The sequence below is a fragment of the Ammospiza nelsoni genome, chromosome 7 (assembly GCF_027579445.1).
Source record: "Ammospiza nelsoni isolate bAmmNel1 chromosome 7, bAmmNel1.pri, whole genome shotgun sequence".
Classification (NCBI taxonomy): Eukaryota; Metazoa; Chordata; class Aves; order Passeriformes; family Passerellidae; genus Ammospiza; species Ammospiza nelsoni.
In genome coordinates, this window is record NC_080639.1 from 4258058 (window position 1) to 4276923 (window position 18866).

At 47.2% G+C, this 18866-nt stretch overlaps 1 protein-coding gene across 1 annotated transcript in view; it reads right to left on the bottom strand.

The window, feature by feature from the left end:
- Positions 1 to 17655, bottom strand: part of COL6A3 (collagen type VI alpha 3 chain) — a 57746-nt gene extending 40091 nt beyond the window's left edge. The window contains exons 1-4 of the mRNA XM_059475553.1: positions 17432 to 17655; positions 8797 to 8944; positions 7292 to 7909; positions 2918 to 3520 (exon numbers count right to left, since the gene is read on the bottom strand). Of these exons, the coding sequence (XP_059331536.1) occupies positions 2918 to 3520; positions 7292 to 7909; positions 8797 to 8884 (1309 nt within the window). The 5' untranslated portion in view covers positions 8885 to 8944; positions 17432 to 17655. The remainder of the gene's footprint in view (positions 1 to 2917; positions 3521 to 7291; positions 7910 to 8796; positions 8945 to 17431) is intronic.
- Positions 17656 to 18866: the final 1211 nt, after the last annotated feature.

Here is an 18866-nt window from a genome sequence, read left to right on the forward strand (position 1 = left end):
TTCAGGATCCAAGAAGGCAGGTTCATCACCTCCCAGGCTTACTGCCTGCTCCCACGGGGATCTCACACCCCCAGGGCAAGCGGTAGCAAACACTGCCTTGCCCTGCCTGGATGGAGCAAAGCAGCCCCCAGCCCATCAGGGCTCCTCTGCATGGATTCTGTTTACTTTGGATTTCAACAAAGAACAAAACTTTGGCTGCAGTCCTCCTTGGCCAGCCACCAGCTGGCCATGGATAGCCGTGCTCCCAAAGGCTGGATGCTGTCAGGTTTCTCACTAGGGATGAGTGCCATGAGACTGGGCTGCCCCAAGGGGTGACTTGGAGCTGGGGCTGACATTTGTGACTCAGCTGCCCCTCTGCCTCCAGATCCTGAAAGATCTGCCAGCCTTGCAGCACCTTTGCAAATACCCCTCTCATGGAGTCATGCTAGAAATAGTATAATTAAGGACCAATCGTAAAAAATGGAAGTTTAAAATTGCCTGCCATGGTGCTGTCAGGCATACAATGATGAGGACATGCACAAAGCAAACGTGGTGGTGCCCTCCTCAAGCCACAACCTCAAGTGAGCTGACAGTGGTCTGCAACTGGCTGCCCAGGCTGTCAGAACAGAGCTACAACCAAAGCAACGAGGGTTTGTGTAAATGACCCCTTTCACAGAGCCATGATTTCCAGAATTGATCCCTCCAGCCAGATTTTTTTCCTCCTCAGTTACTCCAAGGAGGAGAGGGCTGAAAACAGGAAACTTTCCAAATGGATAGCAAGGGCTGAAATCTCTGCTTTGGGTGACCCAGGAGAAATGTCCAAAGCACATCCCAGCAGCTAGAAACACAAAAGTGGAGAGCCTGAAAACTTTTGACTTTTGGGGGAAACATCAAAGGGGCTTTGGAAAGATGAGGGAGGCTGGGAAGGAAGAGTTCTCTCAGCTTCTCATTCCTGTTGCAGCTCTCAAATCCTGCAGTACTTTTCCCTCAGAGGAATGCAAGAATCAAACCCAAAACACACAGGAAGAAACAACCCACGGTTATGGTTTGCATGGACACAATTAATGCAAAAGCCTTTGAGCAGGGCTGTGCACATCTCATAGGGTTTAATCCAAAGCCCTGTAAAGCTGATGGCAAGCCTCCCAAGAATTTCAAAGGATTTGGGATCAAAGCACTGTATCTTTGACTCTCAAAGCTGGGAAAGTTGGAGGGCGTCAGCGCTGAACCCAGCCCTGCATAGTTCCATCCTCGTTGCCATGTCAGCTGTCTGGTGAAGCTCCTCATCTAACTCCATCATCCAGGTTCCCCAGTGGGTGAAGGAGCAGAAAGCCACTTTGGAACACCCCTTCAGCCCAGGATGAACAGCTGGCAAGCTAAAGTGAAGCGAGATGACTTCAGCATTTCATAGGAGCACTTGGCACCTCAGAGGGTTTGGCATCCCTTTTGGGCTGCAGTGTCTCCCAAACTGCTTTGCACTGCAGCCTTCCAAGCTGTCGATGTCAATCAAGCAAACCAGTCAAAATTTATTTCCATGGGTGTCAGGGGAAGGAAATTCCCTAAAGATCCTTTGGAAATAATCTACTTCCCCATTTAACATCCATCTGTATGTAACTGTGCAGGCTGACGTAGCACCTTCCACAAATGAGCTGGAACTTTAAGTGAGAAATATACAAGTGGAGATGAAAAAAAAAAGGTACCAAAATTTTTAAATTTTACCATTCAAACTGTTAAAAATCAGACAAGAGGAAAGAGAGATTTTCCACTGAGTTGCATGGATTCCAGTATTCACATTTTAGCTACACATGCTGACTTCATATTATTTGGCTAAATATGGCTCTTGTAGGGTGCTACAAGAAGTTCTTCATGTTCTTTCCTGGAATAATCAAGGCAAGGTCATAAAATGATCTTTACAGCAAATTCCTCCCTTTGATTTGAGCCACAGGATAGCAACCATGTTTAGGCATGGATCAGCAAAGACATCTGGAATACAGTTTTATATGTCAACATACACCATGAGGAACAGTGTGTACAGAACTCCAGACTGACAAGGGGATCCCACAAGTGCTGCTTGCATTAAGCATGCTGTTAATTAAGTGCAGCAGCTCCAGGCTGGCCCCTTCCAGGGGCCTCTGCAATATGGCATGTTGTGTCTTTCATAAATCACCTATTAGCCCCATAAATCCAGATATTCATTATTCTACCACACCTGAGCTGATGCTAGTCCAGAAATAATGCCAATGGCACTTATGGGTGACAAGGTAACCTAAGTGGAATATTAACACCTGCATTTTTAATTCCCACAGCCTCATGGAAACAGTAAACTTAGATGATGGATCAAAAGTAGTGATTTCACTCAGAAGAACGAAGGGCTGTTCAGTTTTTAAGTTCAACAAACAGGAATGCCACCCTTTTACCAAGGGCAGCCCAGAGCTTCAGTGAGTTGTAGAATTTGACTGTTTTAGCAAGGAGATAATTTCAACTCTGGTACATAGAGATCCATTTAGCATTCCTGATGCCTTCCTTAGCCACATTTTATGGTCATGACACTTCCAACTGACATATAACGTAAGCTTACATGGCATAAATATTTTTACAACTGGCAGTGCTGCAGTGTTTACTCCCAGGGTGCTTAGATACCTCAATAAGGATTATGTGAGTTTTTTTATTATACCCCTTTTTTTTATACTCTGCTCCTGCCTTTTAAAACACCCCATATATCATGCCAGTTATTGCAACAAGATCTCATGGTTTTTGAGAGATAACTCAGTGGGTTAGTGAGTTTCTGCACAGAAACACTGCTTCTCCATAACCAGACCAGAGAGATTAATTGAAAAAAAAAAAAAGAATAATTAAAGCTTTAAATATGCTTGTAAATTGTGCAAAAGCTTAATCATTCATGGATTCACCGAAATGCAAGGGTCTAGAAAGGCATACATACCTTCAGTCACAATGGTTGGGGCCGCTAACAAAATGAGTCTTTGGGCCACTCCAACAATGTTGGGCAGTAATAATTCTTGAAGAGCATCAAGGTTACGGATATCCAGGGCAGTATAGGCGAAGCTTCCATCAGTAGCAATCTGCTGCAGCTCTGCACTGTCAGCATTCAGGACCCCAATGCTAAACGAAAATATACCAGCTTGCTTCACCGCTAACAAGCCCTCTCGGATATCATCACTAGACTCTCCACCACTTATCAGCACTAAAATCTGAGGCACCGCTTCCTCTATCCTGCTGCCTCCCGCCTGGGTGAAGAGGTTCTCCACCACGAACTCCAGTGCCGCACCGGTGTTCGCCTCCTCGCCCCCGCGGAATCCGAGTGCCTTCACGGCATCCAGGACATCCGCCTTTGTGGAGTAGCTGCTCAAAGAGAACTCGGTTCTGGGTTGATCACTATACTGCACCACCCCAATGTGTATCTGCTGAGCTCCAACTCTGAGGGTCTCAATCAAATTTACAAGGAAATCGCGTATGGCTGGAAAATTGACACCTCCGATGTTGTTTGATCCGTCAATAAGGAAAATTAGGTCAGCGGACTCTTGAGCTTTAAAAAAAAGAAATGCAAAAGGTGAAAGCATTAAAATGGGTGATTACATGCAGTTGTAACAGTGTTCTGACATGTTTCTTGGAAAACCAGTGAGAAACACGAAAATGAGAAAACAAAACAACATGATCACTGAGGAGATGACTTTTGCCTCTTAGTTCTGCATTCTGATTGAATATGAGCTCTCAAGCCCTTCCCAGCAGCATCCACAGCCCATCAAGGGAGGGCTTGAGTGGACACAACACGAGCCAGTGGCTGTAGTAACATGGGGTCAGCATTACTGGCATGCAAGGAGAAACCTCGGCAAAATACAGTTTTTGGAAATCTAGGTACATTCCATCAGTGGCCTGTACTGTCCAAATATTTAGACAGAGCCAAAAGAAAAAGGTGGAATTTGGTGGCAATTCACGGTGAAGATAGAGGGTGAGGAGGTTTTCATCATTGCTGCCTTCTATTTTTTGGGAGGAAAAAAGCCAGCATTTACTGGATGCAGGGAAAGTTTCAGCTTCTCTGTCACGATTCTGCTCTTTTGCTGGTTAAACACAGAAGCTGAATCTATGGGCTTCTCCCACCATGAATAAATATTATTTAAAACACATTTGTTAGAAACAATTGAAAAGGTTATCATTACTTTTCCTTGACTGTAACTCTTTTACCAGTCGCCAGCATCCACCTGAAGCTATGTCTCTAGCATGCTGACCCACACAGTTCTCAACCCAGGCCACGCAAAAATTGTGTCACTTTAAACATTTTGCACAAAGACGGGTTGATCATTGCCAGAGGGGTCTGGTCTGTACTTTTCATATGGATTCTGGGTATTCAATCAAGGAATGCAGAATCAGGTTAAAATAGGGTGATGACATCAGTCATGACAAAATTATCCAACTCTAGTTGTTTGACCCTACCCAGATGATCACAACATTTGCTGAGATATACACACATCAAACAAAGCTTGCACATGGTTTGAACCTGGTTTTGAGTGGCAGTATTTTCGAGACTTACCAAAGCAGACCCAAAATGCCCTGGTGTCTGCTCTTACTCCTTTTGCTCAACTAATGTTACAATTAACATCATCAAGAGCTCTATGCATGCAAAAAAGAGGAGTGGGGGGGAAAACCCCAAAGCATGCTCAGATGTTTCCATGCTGGTACTCTCCACTCACATTAAGAACTCAAATTTCAGACTATTTGCAAATGGCTGACAAGGAACATTTGGAAATCTCTCCGTCAGCTCTCAACTTTGGAAAGCCAAAGGTGAAACCAACAGCAAAGCTGGCGTGTGGTTTAGCAAGGCTAGGAATAAACTTGAGATCTTTGCTATTAACCAGCACTGCCAGTAAAATATTTATTTATGGCCAATTTACTTGTGTTTCTAGTACGTTTTCATAAACCAGGAGATTAAGATAATGCTGCAATTCCAGTGACAAAGGAGAAGCTGTCCAAGTCACCATCACTCCCCTGGGCCAACTCAATGGCCAGTGTTGGCTCAGAGGAAATCACCAGGGTACAGAATTTCAAGGAGCTCCAGGATTTATTTTTCCATGGAGGCAAAATTTAGGGCTGCTTAGCCTTGGTTTTACTGAGCCATTATCAGTTGGGATGTACACATTCCATTTCATTGTAAAAATGAAAGGGAAACCTCACAGTGGTTTTACCCAGGGATGCTTTAGATAATCCTGAATATCTTTTTTGGAGGAACAAGATTCCAGGCACTAATGGGTTGCTCCCACGGAAGAGAAAATAGATATGAAACAGATGCGTTGGATAATTTGTCATCACTGTAAAAAAACCCTTGTACTTCAGTGCACATTTATGGAACAAGCTGGTGTGGAGAACAAATAAAAAGCATGCTGGTTACACAACTAAGCGAGGAGGGTCAGATGAGACAGACAGGTCAGATTTAACAAATACTTCAGGGCAAACTCGGGGCTGACTGTTGTACTTACGTGAGTCAGCTCCAGGGACTGCCACAGACCAGCAGTTCTGGTTCTCTTTACTAGAACCACTACAGGACTGGGGCTGTTTTATACTTCCATTTCATATTAGGGCTCTTTTCTAACATAGCATCAATGGCAGTTTTAGACATTTTAATGCCACATGTAGTAATCAGATGAATAAATGATTTTTTAAATTCTTATGCAGATATTTGTACCATGTTTTGCACATTGTTATCATCCAAGGTTTAGGACCTGTAACATCTTTTCCCATGTTTAACAATACTCTGTATATCACCCATGCAAGTCACACAGGGACAACACTACAACAGTAGGATTAACTTAAATTTGTGTTATAGGATGGGAAGGAAATGCTTGCAAAAAATACCTTTAAGCAGAAACAAACTTGTAAATGCACAAAATACACAAAACAGGAATTTGGCTTTAAAGCTTTTAAGGGAATGTCTGTGGTTCCAAATGTTTCCATTCAATGGGGTTACCTGCTGGCATAGCCCAGAGGAGGACAGCCAGCTTCCAGAGACCAATTTCCCAATTGATTTCAACAGGGAATTTCACTGGGTTCCTTCACGACTAAGATGCCCAACAGCCACCAGAGTGCTGCCAGCAGGTTGGGTGTAACGTTGATTTTCCACCAATATTGGTGTCATCTCCTTAGCATTGGAGAGCCTTTTGTTGCATTTGTGGGGCAGCTACTCCCCTGTGGCTTTCCTGTGACCTGGATATTTGCCCTGTCAAGCGCTTTGCACAACAAAAAACAAACATGAGCACGGCCTCTTGGTGTTGCTCGGTGCCATGCAGTGATGGAGAGCACCCAGTGGCACTGGCGTGAGGGTTAATCAGGCAAGACAACACAGGGGGATTAATGTCACACTGCCTCATCACACTGCTGTGGCCTTACGTCGCCCCACAAGCTCTCGACCTTCAGATGGAGCCTCAGGAATAAAAAGAAAGGTTTGATCCCCAGGACTTCTGTTTTGAAAAACAACAAAGCTTCTCAGAAGGCTCTTGCCATGCTGGAATTTCATAAACAGAGGAGGGACAGAGGAAGATTGTTTTGGGGTTTTTTTTTTCAGGGAAATTGGGCCCTGTGTTGCAGTCAGTGCAGATCCATTGAAGCCAACATGGTTTGCAGGGAGGTTTCAGTTATGGGAAGGGTCCAGTGCTCCAGCAGGTGGAAGCCATGGGCTTGTAGAGAAGACTTTTCAACCACACACCTTCTCCAGGTGCATGAGGAGAGAGGTTAAGGGACAGCTCAGAGGTGGGCTTTCAGCAGAGAAATTCCCCACCCAGCTTCTTTTGCTGTCTTCACCAAGAATGTGACTTTCTAGAATGGCACACTGGCCAAGAGCATGACTTTCTGGAATGGCACACTGCACATCTCCCTGTCCCCCTACCTGGTTCTAAGGGGACATCCATCATGCTGTCCCCACAACCAGCAGCAACCTTCTCAGTCTCCAGAGGATTTTCAGTCAGGGTCACCACCAGGTCTGGTGTGCTCACCCTCTGTTTCCCCACTTTAGAAGTAAACAGGACATGGCAATTTGCTAACTCTGCAGAGCTCCCTACCCTTGAATTTCCATGCCATATGTGCCAGAGGATGGCCACAAGGTGCCACTGCCCATTCAAGGATTCCCGCCCTGGCTCCTGGCAGCCCTGGCTCAGTCTGCAAACAGCACCTCAGCAGCTGCAAACACGGGGCCACACGCTTCAAACCTTTATTTTTACACCTCTGAACGTCCATCTCAGTCTTGCCCCTCCAGAGTGGCAATGCCAAACAGCGCAGCGCCAGCAGATACCACCAGCCAGCCAGGCATTACCTGTGATGTCTTTAACCAGTCCTTTGGCCCCAGCCTTTTCTGGAGTCATGGAGGAGCGGACACTCGCCACTAAGTCCCCAACTATGCCGTGGAGAGCGGTAAAATTCTCCAGGTTGAAGCGGTGCGCATCGAGGGGTCCGCTCGCTACTTCCCGCAACTGCCCTTCCACCGGCTCCTCAACGCCGACCGCAAACAGGTTTACACGGGCCGAGTTAAGGAGAGATGAGGGCAGAGCCACATCATCCCGGGGCTGTCCGTCTGTCAGCACTACAATAACCTGGGGCACGCCTTCACTGGCTCTGCTTCCCGCAGCTTTAGTGAGGTGCTTCTCGATTAGGTACTCTAATCCTTTTCCGGGCTCGGCGCCTCCCCCCACGTAAGTCATGTTGGCAATATGGGACAGGACGTCCTGGGTGGAGGGGAAGGTATTTAACTGGAACTCTGTGCGGGGGTTTCCGCTGAACTGGACCAGGGCAAAGCGAAAATCATTTCCTCCCACATCTAAAGCCTTTACAACATCATACAGAAACTCTCGAACAAGTTGGAAGTGTTCCTTCCCAACGCTCCAGGAGGAATCCACTAGAAATATTATATCAGCCACGGCAATGGTTTTGACAGCTTTAAAAAAACAGATGGGGGTTTAGGATTTTCTATCGGTCAGCACAAGCATGCCTCGTCCTCATCCTCCTCCTCCTCCTCACCCAAACAACCAACAGCCTCCTTGGCACGGTGAAAGTGAAGCTCAGCTTCCCCTTATCGCCCGCAGCAAAATGAGAAGCGCTGGAGAACAACCACGCAGCCACCAGAGCCCCGCAGGTGCTGGGGGACAGCATGCCACCTGCCCTGCCCAGAGAGAGGGAGCTGAGGTGCTCCTGCCCTCCTACACTCTCACCCATGGGTTTGGACACCAGCCCTGAGCCAGACAGAGACACTGGTAGCTTCACCTGTTATTTCAGGCTCATTCAGCTTCCAGCTGCCCGTGTCTCTTGCATGGTTTTTGCTGGCTCCATGGTAATGCTCAAGGAAGGAAGGACAGCTTAGTTTAAGCAGCCTGAGTGCAGGCTTGAGTTTCCTGCATTTTTCCTGCTGTCACACTTGGTGACACCAGGTCTGGTCTCAAAGGCGCCAGCACCACCTCTCTAAACAGCCTTTCTGCAGGACAGTGGCAGTGCTCTTCTCACTGCTAAAAGCTCTCCTGCACATGCAGGGAGGGCAGAACAGATCTGCCGAGGAGAAGACCCTCTCAGGACCACCCTGAGTGCAGGTCCCACACCCTGGTGCCCTGCAGAGCATCCTCCATGGCACAGCACCAGCCAGTGTCATGCTTGGGGAGGCACCGTGAGTGTTGGCCAAGGCCCGTGTCCCAGGGAGCCTCAGCAAGGTGGGAGCTGAGGAGCAGAACACATCCATCCACAACATCCCACGGACATGCATGTCAAACACCAAACAGTGCCAGGGAGTGCTTGTACAGGGCCAAAGTCAGGTGAAGCAGCCCGGGCTCTTACCTGCTTGCTGCTGAGCACCAACCGAGCCAAAGCCTGAGAGCAGAAGGCAGAACATTGCCACCAGGGGCAAATGCCGATGTTTCCTCATTTTGCTCTTTTAGGAGTTTTCCTTTTATTCTCTTTTGTTTCAAAGCACCTGATGTGAGACCTGAGGGAGGAAAACAGGGAGAGTGAGAAATAGCAGCAGTGCTGGCCAGATGAAGCACAACATAGAAAAGCCAAACCATGTGGTTTTACAAGGCTTTTGTGGCACTTTGGCAGGAAAATTTTCTTTGCTGCTGGATAGAGTGACAATTCACATAACTGACCTTCAATCACCTCTGTGGAATTAGATGATTTTTTTTTTTTACCTGTGCTGTCCCAGGCAATATGTAATACATAGGAAAATGCTTAGGTTTCTCTACCACAATACACAGTGGCCTCCCACCTGCCCTCCCCATCCATGGATGACCAGCTGATACATCTCTGCCAACACACTTCCTCTTGCTGTTGCCTTTTCTCACTTTATTTCTTCCAAACACCACAATAACTGCCCTAAACATCCCCCCTTGCCTCAGCTCACCTTTTCAGCTGTCCCAAACATACAAATGGAAATTTAAGCACTCTAGGCCCAAGTGGGCCACATGATCTGGCTGCACAGCAAAAAGCCCTTGGACTCCCCCAGGCTCAGAGCCCCGGTTGTGGAATAGCCTGCGCTGGGCTGATCATATTTTGGAAAGGCACCAAGAATAATATTTTATCTGCTGGAGCCAAAAATATAATTTAAGCAAGTTTCTTATCTATGATCCACCTGGCAAGCCTTCTGAAACAACGTCTCCGCCATGAAGGCTGTGTTTCTGTTGTCATAGAGATGACCAATTTATTATTTAATCTTCATTTCCAAGCCCACAGAGCAGAAAGCAGCAAGGCTTGCTTAACTGGGAAAATATCCTCCCAAAAGGGAACACAGTGATTTAATACCTTTCGTTCCCCAGAGGGGATCAATCGCTCCAATCAGCCAAAAATTACTCCAATACATCAAACTGCTAACCAGGTCATCATAAAAGGGGAAAAAAAAAAAAGTGATTCCATTTTCTTGTTATCATCCTTGCCAATTCCATCAATCCAGACAGTTACAACCAAAACAAGAGCCTAAAAGGGCTAAAGGGAAGAGTAACTATTATTTTTGAGGAAAATTGTGGTAATTACACTGATGGTTATTGCTGGTATGGCAGGAAACAGAAGAAAGAGTTGGGAATATGGGAACATCTGGACATAAGGAGCTGATCCCACTTCTGCTGTAGAGACACTCCTCAGAGATATCAGAGGGCAGCTCTGTGGAAAGGAAGGAACAACTTCCACCTGGTTTCCTGAAACCAATGTGATCCTGACACTTCCTCTGGCTCCCTGTGTATCAAAGCTGGGCTGGGGTCTGGCCTCTTTTGGGAGAAGAGATTTGCAGCATTTGGTCTTTCCTGTGCTCCAGGTGGAATTTATGACTGCCCTATAGCATGAGTCTGGGAAAAGCTTTCCTCTGCCTTTTCCCCAAAATAATAGTAATAGTAACAGTAACAGTAATAGTAATAGTAATAGTAATAGTAATAGTAATAGTAATAGTAATAGTAATAGTAATAGTAATAGCAATAATGATGATGATGATGATGATAATAATAATAATAATAATAATAATAATAATAATAATAATAATAATAATAGTAAGAAATGGAGAGACATTGAGCAGGCCCCCAGAGCCAGCGCACAATGTTAATCAAGACATGGCAAAGTCTTCCCTGTTATTGGCAACCCCTCAATTTATGGAGGCAGCTGCAGCAGCCCAGAGGTATCATTGTCATTCCCGAAGAGATTAAACCATCACCTTTGTGAGCTGGCAGCCATCCATCCCCCTGGATGTTCCAGTGCAAGCCAAACCTCCCAGTGCCTCCAGCAGGAGCAAACCTGCTCAGATGGATTGTGTCCCTGGTGGGCATCTTGCTCCCAGAAATAATGGTTTCACCCAAAAAATAGTTTCAAATACAGAAGGGTCTGTAGGTCCTAGACCTTTTTTTCTGCAAAAAGCACCAAGCTCATGACAACCACCCACCCAACTCCATGGGAGAGTCTTCCCTCTGGGAAGAAATTTACGGAAGAGCTGCAAGTTTTTGAGTGGGATTCACTTTGCAGCATCCTTTGGGATTGTATAGAAGCCTAGAAGAGTCCAAAGTGCTGGACAATCCTCTCAGGCATAGGGTGGGGTTGTTGGGGTGTCCTGTGCAGGGCCAGGAGTTGGATTTTGATGATCCTTGTGGCTTCCTTCCAGCTCAGGATATCCCATGGCTCTCTGATTCAAGATGTGCACATCTCAAATCCTCACAGCTGTGCAGCCAACCAAGGATTGCTGGTGATAACAACCAAGGATTGTTGGCAGTAACCCACCCTGGGAAAGGGCAGGATGTGACTGGAGAAGAGGCCACATGGAGATAGGGCAGCATTTTATGGGATAAACTTCCTTATTCTGGCTAGGGAGGATAAGCACAGCACAGGGATGGTGTTGAGAAGCAGGAAGGCCTCCAGAGCCCCTTGACCCATTTCAAGAAATGGGAAAACTAGGAAAAATTTGTTGGCTAATTTACATAGAAAGTGAGAATTTTTCTCCAGGGAGGGGGAAATGCAACTATAAAAGGTACAGCCATGTAGCCCAGGTGCATCTGTGCCCCTGGATACCCCATCAGCTGGATCAATGCTGGAGTCAGGAATGGTGATCTCTCTTTCTCCCTTCCTTTAATCTCTATCTCTCCCTCTCTAATCCATCACCCTCCCTCTCTTCCCTTTCACTCTGTCCTTTATCCAAAAGCCACTGCCACTTGCTTATACTGAAATCAGGGAGATCAGTGATTAACACACCCAATTCCATGCCAAGTGTGTAATTTGTTAATAAAACTTTGTAAGCTTTTGCAGGCCCTCTCACTTCTGTCTTTTCCTTCAGCCACAAGCACCTACAAACCTTGGGAGCCCCCTTTCCCTTAAGGGTGGGATGTCACAGTGCGAAAAGGCTGCTAGAACTGAATGGAGAACATGAAATAAAATGCATGCTAAGGAAAACAGCCCACTAAAGTAATGTGTGCTGTAAAGCTGCTCATATTTCTTTCCCAAAATGCAGGAAGTTATGTTATCATCCTGTTTATTAGCTGCTGGCAGCCAATCCCTCTTCAGACGCAACAGCTGGGGATGAGCAGAGCACCAAGATAAACCAGTGAAAATTGATGTCTTGCTGGCTAAAAAGTGACAGGACTGAAGCAAACATTTGGGGGCTTTTTTGGTCTTAATGTCGAGCAGCTGCTCGGAGCCTGTTTACAGCCACGAGATGCAGCCAAAGGGAAAAGGGAAACTCCCCGAGGCTGTGGAATCCCCCCTGCCCACAGGATCACCCATGAACTCCCACAGCAGTGGGAAGCTGAGATTTTCCACAGAATTTCTTAGGTTGGAAAAGACCTCCAAGTCCGAGTCCAACCCGGGGACTGATTCTCACCTTGTCACCCCGCCCAGAGCACTGAGTGCCACATCCAGGTGTTCCTTGGACACCTCCAGGGATTTCACCTCATTCCCCATTTTCTCTTTTAGGGGGACTCCAGATCTATCTCCAGCTTTCTCTGTGACCTCCATCTCGGTATTTATAGTTCTGTGCAAGCAGGGGGACTTGTCCATCAACAAGAGATGAGTTTTAGCATCACACAAAACCATCCCAAAGTCATAGGAGCCAGGATTGGCCATCAGAAGGAAAAAGGCAGCAAAGTCTTGCAGGAAAAAATGATGGATGTCTCTTAGAGACTGACAAGTTAAGGAAAATAGAAGCTTTTAAGAAGAGTTGCTCCTGAGCAGGGTTTTCTCTTATAGCCCCCTCATTAGCTAATGAGGAAGAGTTCAGTGCTTGCAGAAAGGGGTGGGCAAGGAGATGATTTTCCTGTAGAAGAAGATGCAGCAAGACAGCAACTTTTTTTTTTAAAGGTAATGTAATGGGGGTTGGGTGGGTGGGGATAATTTGTTTTTTCTTTCCTTGGATGGGGAAGTTCACCCAAAACTCCACTCAGCTCTGTTTTGAGTGGTCTAAGTCTCTGACTCAGTGAGAAAAGTGGGTTTAAAACAATGAATAATGTGATTTTTATTGCTTGGCTTGCCTCAGCGAGGCACAAGAAGTAATTTCCGTTGCTCAATGTGTTCTTGCTTTGCGTCCCAAATTACCACCAGTCACAGGAGCTGGAGGTGGCACCAGCTTGCAGAGGATGGATGATAAAACCAGAGATGTGAAATCATTTTAATACTTGGTTAAGGTAAGTATTTGTGTTGCAACTTTATTCTCTGGCATTGTTGCGTTTTCAATAATGTATTTTCAACAAGGCAATTTAATTGTGGATTTATTTCATTTTTTAAATGAAAAGTTCCTTGCAGTCCTGTGGGGTGAAAGCTCTGGTGAAGCTTTTGCTATATCCATTTCAAGCTGGAAAAATATGCTGAAAAACCTGACTCCTTTCCTTTAGGAAAGGAAAGAGTTTTCCTGAATTAAGTTAGCACCAAAGCCTGGGGAGCCAATTTCTTCATGATTCATGTGCTAAGAGATTAACTCCTGTAGCCTTCAATGATCTGAAAGTTTTATGTCTGTCTAGAGTTTATATAGTCTGTGCTGACCTCTTAATATTACAGTATTTCATCAGAAGCAATACATCTGTTCCTAATACTGCTCTCAAAAAGCAATCATTTCTACCTCTGACACAATGAAGTGATTTCCTTAAATATTTTCCCCAGCAGCTATTTTTTGCATATATTGCATACTTCTCTGCGCATAAAACTTGACTTTTTACATTTCTTTTTTCCTTTGAGTGGATGTTTTAAATTCACTTGCTAAGCTCTTGTTTGCTTGTGTTGGGGTGGGTTTTTTCACTAGAGTGTAGTTAAAATAGAATAGATGGGATAATGGGAAGAAATTCTTCCCTGTGAGGGTGCTGAGGCCCTGGCACAGAGTGCCCAGAGAAGCTGTGGCTTCCCCATCCCTGCAAGTGTTGAAAGGGACTGGAACAAAATGCTTTTTAATGTCCCTTCCAACCGAAACCATTTTGTGATTGCATTTATGACATTTGTTCCCATAATCTCCCTGTTCCTGTGACACATTCCTGCTGGAAAGCTGAGCAGCCTCTGGGAAGGAGCAGAGCATGGCAAGCATGGCAGGCAGAGCCACAACTGGCACATTTTCTGGGGACAAATGGCCTGGATTTGGGCTTGGCCTTGTGCAGCTTTCCCAGCTGGCACGCCCAGGGACATTTGGGATGCCCCACTACCCCAAATCACAGGATATCTGCTCCAGTTTTCCTGCCCAGCCATGCAGCATCCCCAAAAAATATATTGACTAAAAACCTGAGGAGCAATGGCAGCTCTTAAATTCCCTTGTGCTTGTGGGGTGGATTGTGCTTTTCTCATGGAAAAAGAGGCGCATTTGCAGCTGGGTCTCAACAGCTTTTCTGAAAGGGGGACAGGGAGAGCAAAGCATCATCCCACAGCTGGTGCAGGATGCTGTGAGAATACTCTAGATTTCTCCAGAAGTCTCTCACGGGGATCTCAGAGCCGAAAAAAAAGAGGTTTCTGCCTTCACCTGCATTTGCTTTGTGGGGATTTTCCCAACCAAACTGCTCAGCCTCAAATTCCCTTGGCTTGGCTGCTCTCTGCTGCATCCACAGCAGCTGTAAGCCCTGCCAGTGGCTTGGAAGTGGACACCAGGCACCCAGAACAACTAAATTTATTTTGCATCCCCAGCAGTGGGATAAGATTGCAGTCATGGCTGTGGAGTGAGCAGCTGGGAGAAGCAGCTCCCCAACTCCTGATGTGGATGGAGCCAGGGAGCTGCAGATTGCCCTCTGGAGGCGAGGCATGCTCCTCTCTCGCCTGGACGAATTCCCCCTCATATTTCCCTGAGCTGGGGAAAACGTTAGCCAAAAGCCACTCCCGGATTCTGAGGCTGAATGCCATGATTTTTTCCGTGAAAAAAAAAAAAAAAAGAAGCTTGGTCACCTTTTCAAGGGACAGAAGCGTCCCATGCCTGTCCACCCCTTCATCACAGAATAGAACACTTTTCTGCCTGGTTCCACAGCCCTTGGGAGAAGCAAAGCTGGTTCTAGAGACTCAGGATGGGCTGAACAGGACAGATCCTGGATTTATTCATGGCTCCAGGTGGAGACATTAAGATTTGTCTCATCTCTTTTGAAGTGTAAAGGTTGCTGCCAAGTGCTACTGGGAAGGTGAGGCTTGTGGGGTTGAGGGCTGCCCCTGAAAAAATTTATTCCTACCAAGGCAGACCTGGACATTAAAAAAAAAAAAAAAAGAAGACAGAAAGGATGGGAAAAAAAATCTCCCTGCTTTTGCAAGCCACTGGAGCTTTGATTTTTTTAAAACCGGTGTTCAGCAAAGCAATAGAGTTATGGTGCTTCCATGTCCTACCCAGGCAAGGTCCCTGGGTGCTAGAATTTAATATGAATCACATATTCATTGCTGTCCTTCTAAGCATGCTGTTGGCTTAAAATCCAGTTTTTTTCTCCATCCAAAGACTGAGACCAAAATAGAGTCGTTAATAAGAGGAAAGGGAGTATTTGCTAAAATAAAAAAAAAAAAAAAAAAGAGGAAACACCCTCGAAGATCAATGACTCTTTATGTATAGTAACCAGAGCCTCCCGGAGCCTCCCCACCCAAACAAATCAGCTCCTTAATGTGGAACACAGATCACTTAAAAAGGTGGAAAAAGTGATGGGCATGTGGAGGGGTAAGTAAGGCTGGCTGTGATTCAGGGCAGGGAGCAGGCACGCAGTGCCACCCGGCGCCGTGCACGCCCAGCACAGGGCAGGCTCACCCCTCTGCTGCAAATCCTGTGGGGAACACAATCCAAGGCTGGCAAGGCTGTGCACTTACCACAGCTTGCGCTGGTGGAAGGAATAGGATGTTCCCTCCTGTTCCTGGACAGGCACGTAGCAAAAGTGGAGGAGGAACGTGATTTTTTTAAAAAAAATTTTCCCCCCTCCTTGACATGTGGGAATAAAGCAGGGGCTGGTTTAGCTCCCCCTGGAATCAGGCAAAGTTACTGAGTTTGAATGGAAAGTCATAGAGATGTTTGAAAAACCAGAAAGGGGACTGGGGAGGGTGCTGGAAACTGGAGAGGGAATGAATGAACCGTGGTGTGGCGGCAGCAAGCACACAGCCCTGCACTCCTGTCTTAAACACTGGCACAACCCTCGCCATGGTCAGCCCCTCTGCAAAGACAGAGAAATTTTGGGGATGAAAAGCCTGTTTGCCTGAGCTCTGACTGAAGGGATGGTGCCAGGGAGAAGTGGAGTTGAGTCTCTCCTCTGCCACCACTGCATTCTTACATGACCTTGGAGGAATTCTCCAGCTCCCTGCAACAGCATTAGTCTGGAGGCATCTCCCTACAAACCTCCTAAACTGGGCATTTGTGCCCCAGAACAAACATAATACATATCACTATATAAGCACCATAATTACACAACCACAAATACTGATTCTTTTTTCCCTAAACCAGCAAGAAATGGGGCAAAACCAAAATTTTGAAAAACACAGGAAAGATTCCTCCCCCAAGAGTATGCACATGAATCATCACAGCAACCAGAAATGAGGAGAGAGTTTCCCATTGCACTCACTGGAACCAGAGGGGCTCTGGCTACCCCCATTCCAGCCACTTTTGGTCCTTCTGCTTGGTCAGGAAACCAGTTTGGCCACAAGCATCTCTCGCCCCAGCTCTGCTTGGGAAGGGAGGGCTCAGCTGAGCCCAGCGGGATGGTGGCAGGGTGTCTCCAGATTAGTCATAGCCACCCCCTCAGCACGTCCCAGGAGGCTCAGGGCAACTGGGGCTGCGGGGGGAAAGGGCTGGGGAAGGCGGGAGGGAGAGCAGAGGGAGCTGTGGAGGGGGACAGTAGCTCCATGCATGGCTGGAGAGCCCTTTCCCTTAGGGGAAAAGCTGCTGTTTGGGTAATTTCCCTCTCTGTGGATGACCACAAGAGGATGAGGATTATCCTTGGAGCCATATGCTGGCCCACCCCAGAGCAGCGGGGACATGCCTGGCAGCAGAACCTGAGTTGGCACAGCTGAACACCTCTGCTGGGTTCATCCTACCTCACCTCGGGGCAGGAGGGGTGAGGGCAGCTATCCAACATCCCCTAGCCCTGGGAGCAGGAAAGGGGCACTGAGATACCCCCTCAGCACGTTCCTTGCAAGGTCCCATTGATGCCTCCAACTCCCTGTGCTGATACATCTTCCCAAAAACCACCACATGCCCTCCTTGGGGCACTGCTTCCCCTGTCATCCTGCTCCCATCCCATCCCATCACTCTGCTGCTGCAGCAATTCCGAAGCACCAAATCCAAAACCCACGCTGAGGCAACAGGGGAAATAGACTTGAATGGGTTTAGTTCCCCTGCAGTGGTGGGGACAGGAGTGCTCCCACACACCTGCGGTGCATCAGCTCCAGGTGGAGCTCACGGGCTGAGCGAGCCGGCAGCTTTCCCAAGAGTGATGCAAACCTGGGGGTGGCTGAAAAACCGCCAAATATACCACCCCACCAAGGAGAAGAACCATGCCTTAGCAGCTGCCGAGGGGTAAGCAGCACTTACCCCTGAGTGAACCTCCAGAAGAGCTCCTTACTCCAGGATTTTCCTCTCCGGAGCGCCTCTCACCGCTGCTTCATGGCGTGCGGCGCTGCTCAGCCTCCCCGGTCCCCTCTGGCGGGGTGCAGGCAGTGCTGGGATGAGGGAAGAGCGGCGGGACAGGGCTCTGGAGGGACGCTGGTCCCTGCGCGGCGGCTGCCGTGGGTCTGAGCGCGGCCGGAGGAGGCGGCTGGCTCGGCAATGCCGGGGGGCCGGGCGTCGCAAATGGGATCCAGATGGTTGGTGCTGGCGTTCCCGGGGCTGAGGTCAGAGCTGCTCATCACACACACACACACACAAAGTCATCCCCCCCCTTCTCTCTTCGGGGGACGCCTCCGCAATCTGCGGCTTTCCCCTCGCCGCGCTGGCCCTGCCGCGTCCAAAGCGCTGATCCCTTGTTGGTGGGAAATAGATATTAAAATTTAAAAAACAAACAGAAAAAAAAAATAAAATAAGGAGGAAAGATTTTTAAAAAACAGCCCTGTGGGATTGGAGGAAGCTGATTAACCATGTCTTTTGGTGCTGGATGTTTGCAGGAGCGGGGATGTGCCAAGGACCATCCCAACGGAGCAGCGCCGCTCGGAGATGCTCGAGGCTGGGTAAAGCACGGCATCTCTGCCTGAATGGTTCTAACACCAGCACAAGGGGAGAGAGGCTGGATAAAGCATTTATACATCCCCAGACGGGTAGGCAGAAGTGGAGGATTTATGTTATTCATAACTTATAACACCTTAGCATAAGGATATGTATTTTAAAATATATATAAGTTTAAAAGGCAGCCAATCCAGTCTGCAAGTTCCTGACTGGCTGTTTTTTTAAAATTTTTTTAAGCACATGTGAAGTGAAAGAATAGTTTAACCTTTCATTAAGCAGAGTCTAATAAATTTGGGGCTAATTTAATCCTGTTTTCTGTTCCTGTATTCTAGCAGGACCACTGGCTAAAGTCAAAGATTTCAGGCTGGGCTGGGCTGTGTTTTGCAATAAGCACTGGTATGGAAACTTTAACTCTTATCTCTTGTTCTTGCTCGGTTCCATATAAGGCGGGAGTGGAGATGGAGCCCCTGGAACCAAACAGTCAAGTTCTTTTCTTTTCAAATGGGGGATTTATGATGTTTGCTCTTGGGTTGGTGCTGTTTGAAAGAGCAGCCACATAAAGAAATAGCTGGAATGCTTCAGGGAAGTGCTGAGCCCTTGGACTGAGGCAATAACTCCTTTTAGAAATTGTGCTTGGCTTGGTGCTGGCAGAGGCTGGAGACAGAGTGGAGAAACTCCCCAGCCTTGTGGCCAAAGGCAAGCAGGGCATTATGCCACCCCTCCAAAATCTGTCAAGCTGCAGCTTACAGGCAGGGAGTTCCCAAATAACAAATGAGCCTGGCCAAAGGGAGCTGCAGCTCCTCACTGG